Raw genomic sequence first — 6,334 nt, forward strand, 5'->3', positions numbered from 1 at the left:
TACATGTACCTGCTTTCAGAAAGTATTCTAAAACCTTGACTTATTTTGTTGTGTTACAGGCTAAATTCAAAATGGATGAAATCTGTTTTCTCTCACCCATCTACACACAATATCCCTTAATAACAAACTCAAAATATGATTTTAGACATTTTTGCTAATTTATTGAAAAATAAATATCTTATTTACATAAGAATTCACAACCTTGAGTCAATACATGTTAGAATCACATTTGTCAGCAATTACAGCTGTGAGTTTTGCCTGGGTAAGTCTCTAAGAGCTTTGCATTGTATAATATTTGCACATTATTCTTTAAAAATTCTTCAAGCTCTGTCAAGTTGGTTGTCGATTTGCTAGACAGCCATTTTCAAGTCATGCCATAGATTATCAAGCCGATTTACGTCAAAACTGTAACTGGGTCATACAAGAACATTCCATGTCATCTTGGTAAGCAACTCCAGTGTATATTTGGCCTTGTGTTTTAGGTTATTGTCCTGCTGAAAGGTGAATTTGTCTTCCAGTATTTGTTGGAAAGCAGACTGAACCAAGTTTTCTTCTAGGATTTTGCCTGTGCTTATCTCTTTTCCGATTTCTTTTATCCCCCCAAAAACTCCCTAGCCCTTGCAGATGACAAGCATACCCATAACATGATGCAGCCACCACCACGCTAGATAATATCAAGAGTGGTACTCAATGATGTGTTGGATTTGCCCCAAACATAACGCTTTGTATTTAGGTCATAAAGTTAATTTCTTTGCCACATTTTTTGCAGTTTTACTTTAGTGCCTTATTGAAAACAGGATGCATGTTTTGGAATATTTTTATTATTTTCACTCTGTCATTTAGGTTAGTATTGTAAACTCTGTAACTGTTTTATAGTCACCACTGGCCTCATGGTGAAATCCCTGAGAGGTTTCCTTCCTCTCCGGCAACTGAGTTAGAAAGGACACCTGTATCTTTGTAGTGACTGGGTGTATTGATACACCATCCAAAGTGTAATTAATACCTTCACCGTGCTCAAAGGGATATTCAATATCTGCTTAAAAAATACATATTTATAACAATAGGTGCCCTTCAACGCGAGGCATTTGAAAACCTCCAAGGTCTTTGTGGTTGAATCTGTGTTTGAAATGTACTGCTCGACTGAGGGACCTTACAGATAAAGTGTAGGGTGAAAAGGGGTAGAGAGATGAGGTAGCCATTAAAAAATCATGTTAAACACTTTTAATGCACACAGAGTGAGTCCATGAAACTTATTATGTGACTTGTAAAGCAGATTTTTACACTGATTTATTTAGGATTGCCGTAACAAAGGGGTTGAATACTTATTGACTCAAGACATTTCAGCTTGACATTTTTTACCAATTTCTACAAATATTATTCCAATTTGACATTATGGGGATATTGTGTGTAGACCAGTGACACAAACATCTCAATTGAATCTATTTAAAATTCAGGCTGTAACACAAGAACATGTGGGGAAAGTAAAGCGGTGTGAATACTCTCTGTAGGCACTGTAACCACCATGTAAATACACAAAAGGTCACACTATAAAGAGAGGCCTCAGTTTTGGTGCTTTTTATCACTGTACGCCCATAATTATATCACATACGCCCATCTCTAGTCAGTGTTGAGGAAGCTACTCTGAAAAAAGAGTTAACCAAGCAACCAATTACTTCACCCTGGAAGATGTTAAGCTACACTAAAGCTAGAGTTTATTTAACTAAACTTACTTTGAAAAAGTAGTTCACTACCTCCAAACTACTCTGTGAAAAATTTTCATATCTAAACCTGATATGTTATCGACTACAAATTTCAAGAACAGATCACTCTGGAATCAGATGTTAACAGAATGTGCGATTTAGCTTAAACGCAAAAACTATTTTTCAAGGGAGGATTAGGCAGGTCTGATGCCGAAAAATAAAGGAAATTCTTGCCTATTTCATCCATTATTTTATTTTAGCTAAAAAAGTAGAGTGTAGTTCCTGTAGTTAGCTACACCGCTACATGGCTACAAAGTAATGAACTTCTGAAAAAACTACCAACATTTGAATTGAGTTCAACTAACACCAAGCTACTGTAAAATGTAGTTAAATTACTAGCTGAACTACATGCAGTTAGCTACTCCCCAACACTGTCTGTAGTTGACTATTATAGCTGTTGTAATTAGCATACCACCCATGCTGTTAATGTATGTGTGTATGTCAGTGTGCTGCAGTGCTTATCCTTCAGATCAGTACATTTTCCATGATTCAACATGTAGTTTATTATAAGGGAACTATTATCAAACTATGAACAGCTATTTAACAACAATTAAAGGGCAATTGATTGTGTATTCAGTCAAAACCAAATCTGTCAGCTGTATATGAACAGGATTGGAAAATGATGTCTTCATTTTGTTGTCTTTCAGTAGAATATATTAGTCTTTGTGGTAAGAACCTATATATGCAGCTATAGGAGGTGTGAGCTGTAGCAGTGGCGGGGACTTCCTGAGCCTTTGCAACTGAACATGTGACTTTGAGGTCAAGCCATTTCCTCCTGCAGTAACCCTATGCAGAGTGTCCCCTTAAATTGCAAGTACAAATTATATGACAGTCACATTTGAGTGACAAATCCATCTGAGACAAGCGTGAAGATTTTTATCCACAATTCTGAGTATGGTAAGAGAACAGCATGTATTCACTGCTTCAGTCATTTCCTGCTTATTTTGTATAGCTTTTTTTCATCTTTAGTGTATCTTCATTAAAAGATTAAACATGATGTATGATGGTCTAACAAAAACATTAACGTTTTACTGATGCACACTCTGCAGTCAGTATAAGTACAGGTCTACAGTTTGTCTTGAGATGGGGTGATTTATGATTTATGGAGAGGTGCTTAACCAACATGTGACAAGGTGCAACCAAAAATTAGAGCATTTGGAAGGAAAAGGTACAACGCTCACTCAAAACGTGATGTTTTATTTTGTAACTCAAGTTTAAGACATGAATTAGAAAATAAAACATCAGGTTTTTAATTGTGAAGCGAGAGTCGTGTCTATTCCTTCCAAGTAATTTCAAATCAAGTTGTTTACGTAGCATGTTACAAATACAATCGATGTCGACTAACAGTGAAATGCTTATGGCCCTTCCCAACAATGCAGAGAAAAATAATTGAAAAATAATAATAAATACACAATGAGTAACGATAACTTGGCTATATACACGGGGTACCAGTACCGAGTTGTTGTGCAGGTGTATGAGGTAATTGAGGTAGATATATACATATAGGTAGGGATAAAGTGACTAGGCAACGGCATAGATAATAGTAGCGGCAGATAAACAGTAAAAGCAGCGTATGTGATGAATCAAAAGAGTTAGTGCAAAAAGGGCTCAATAAAGATAGTGTGGGTAGTCTGGGTGAAACAGTTTCATGCCAGTTTCAACCAGCCTCATAGATGAAGCTGTTGGAATGCATGCCTCAAAGTTCATGGTCGAAAAGTATTCAGGAAGAACAAGTGTAAAAAAAAAAACCTGCAAAACTTGTTTGCCGTCTGATTGTCAAAGAACAGTCTGTGCAGTACTTGTTTCATACACATGGAACCAGTCCTGTGAGGCAGAGCTCACTTTCGACATTTCCAGTTTAAAAAAATGACTGCTTACTTCTTCATTTCAGCGTTGGATGTCTGTTTTGACTGGATTACCTACTTCTTCATATTTTTGGGAGAATTGTTTACTTTGGTTATAATATCTAATTTAAAGGTAACAGTCTCTAAAGACTGCAGAACTTTTTTGTTGTGATTTCTGTTTTTGAGTGGTTCCTTGCATCAGAGGCTATTTGAGAAGGCTCACACACAGGTCGATATCACTGTTCCATTTCCAGAGATATTTTTCAACAGGTTTTGGAGCAGATTTGGGTGATAGCAGATTTGTTGCTCAATACATAGAAGCAAACCTTTGATTTGACTTTAAAGCAAGTATACCCTTACGGAAAAACCACATGAATTTCACATGTGAACACATGTGAAGTGTTCCAAAAACATGTTTTCATGTGATCTTATGTGAAGGTAATGTGATAATATGTAAAGCAACATGTGAAATCACATGAAGTGTTCCAAAAACACATGTTTTCACATGACTTCAAGTGTGACATTTCATGTGAAAGCATGTGATTTTCCACTTGTGAAGTCATGTGGTTTTTCTGTAAGTGTAGTTTACGATCTGTCTGTATTAACCAATTTGGCTTATTACCACAGTTATAGACAGTGTTGTACAACCTTTGGCCTCAAGTTGAATCTGTCAAGTTGAATCTGTTTTGCTCCAAATACTTGTCTGTATATGGTCACGTGGGCCACATGATGTTAAAACAAGCAAATGGGAGCTGAGAGACTTATCAGAAGGGAAGGTTAAAGGTCAACTGAGACAACACAGTGACTTTGGATACACCATATATGTTCCAGGAATGGGTAGACTCTGACATTATTGAGACCGGGTGAGATATTAGAACTACACATATTTACATTCAGATTCTGATCCGCTCAAGCATGTGCCAGTAACTTTGCCCTCGACAAGGAAGAAAAACGAAATTATTTGCGTGAGCTAAGGTAGATCATCGAACAATCTGAGAGATAAGGTTGCCATTTCGGGCTCCTTGTTATTCTGCTGTGAATCCAGTACTTTATAAATCAGTACAGTATACTATATCTCGATGAATGAGGGTAAATACCACCACTGAACACGATTGGATATGCAAACCGTAAGTATACCTGAGCATTGGCACCAATCTTTGTTTGGAAATGGGGAAGAAGGTTGACTTCACAACATACTAATTGGCGGTTGCTGCTGGACTTTTTTTGAATGCTTGCACAATCAAGTTCTCATGTTACTCAGAAATGGGGAAGTGTGCCTCATACAAATACATGCCTTGACAGCATTCCAGATTGAGAAAATACAAAATGGTGTTTAACAGTTTTTGTAGTAAGAAGAAGTTGTTCGGTCCTCTTGGCTGTGATCTGATGTGTGGACTTTTAACAGGGTGATGATTCTGGATTAGGCCAGCACCATGGAGACACTCGGTAGCAAGAGAGAGATGGCACTTCCATCCCGAAGCTCTTCCCAGGCAATAGGAGCTCCGACCGTGAGCTCTTCCCAGGCAATAGGAGCTCTGACCCTGAGCTCTTCCCAGGTAATAGGAGCTCCGACCCTGAGCTCTTCCCAGGCAATAGGAGCTCTGACCCTGAGCTCTTCCCAGGTAATAGGAGCTCCGACCCTGAGCTCTTCCCAGGCAATAGGAGCTCCGACCGTGAGCTCTTCCCAGGCAATAGGAGCTCCAACCGTGAGCTCTTCCCAGGTAATAGGAGCTCCGACCCTGAGCTCTTCCCAGGCAATAGGAACTCTGACCCTGAGCTCTTCCCAGGCAATAGGAGCTCCGACCGTGAGCTCTTCCCAGGTAATAGGAGCTCCGACCCTGAGCTCTTCCCAGGCAATAGGAACTCTGACCCTGAGCTCTTCCCAGGCAATAGGAACTCCGACCCTGAGCTCTTCCCAGGCAATAGGAACTCCGACCCTGAGCTCTTCCCAGGCAATAGGAGCTCCGACCGTGAGCTCTTCCCAGGCAATAGGAGCTCCGCCCCTGAGGAATTTCACCATTCCCAGGAGGAAGAGGGGAGATGGAAAAGGTATGAGAAACATATAATCACATTCAGAACCCATGTCAATATAATCTGAATAATATAATCTGATAGCTCATAAAGTCAGTGCCACTCCCTACAATGATTTTAGCACTTGAAAAAGTGTGATATAAATTCAATTTATTATCAACAATAACAATAATGCTGAAACTATTGATTTGTGAATTAAAGTTCAGAGTGTTTTTTCCATTTATTTTTGTTGGATGGTTGAATTACATTGTATCCTGTCCGTATGCATCTCTTTTTGACCAGCTCTTTTGGATGTCTGCCTCAAAGAGAGCAGGGACTATAGTCTGATACAGACAACTCTGAATGAGTCCCGATTGGACATGGGCAAGGAGATATCCCTCAGCTGGCAGTGGGATGATGTCACGCTAATACACAACGAGGAGCTTCTGCGAGAGTTCTCTGAAAAAAGGTGACAATCAACATGTTGTTCAATGGCGTTAGTGCAGATCTTCACAAGAACTACATGCATGTGCTATATGCATATACAACTCTGTACTGAAACATGATATGAATATGTACATCAGTGGAAGCTCCTGAGGAGAGGAAGGCTCATAATAATGGCTGGAATCGAACCAATGGAATGGTAATCTAATATCCTGTTATATTGCTTTGTTATCATCCTCTAAAGAGGGTGTTGTTATCCCCTATCAAGTAGAGGGT

At 39.0% G+C, this 6,334-nt stretch overlaps 1 protein-coding gene across 1 annotated transcript; it reads left to right on the forward strand.

Annotated features, from left to right (window-relative positions):
* The first annotated feature begins 5,015 nt into the window (after positions 1-5,015).
* Positions 5,016-6,121, forward strand: LOC120025655 (nuclear pore complex protein DDB_G0274915-like). The gene is made up of 2 exons (XM_038970201.1): positions 5,016-5,653; positions 5,918-6,121. The coding sequence occupies exons 1-2, from the start codon at positions 5,038-5,040 to the stop codon at positions 6,085-6,087; spliced, it is 786 nt and encodes a 261-aa protein (XP_038826129.1). The 5' UTR covers positions 5,016-5,037; the 3' UTR covers positions 6,088-6,121.
* The last annotated feature ends 213 nt before the right edge of the window (positions 6,122-6,334 follow it).

The sequence above is a fragment of the Salvelinus namaycush genome, chromosome 31 (assembly GCF_016432855.1).
Source record: "Salvelinus namaycush isolate Seneca chromosome 31, SaNama_1.0, whole genome shotgun sequence".
Lineage (NCBI taxonomy): Eukaryota > Metazoa > Chordata > Actinopteri > Salmoniformes > Salmonidae > Salvelinus > Salvelinus namaycush.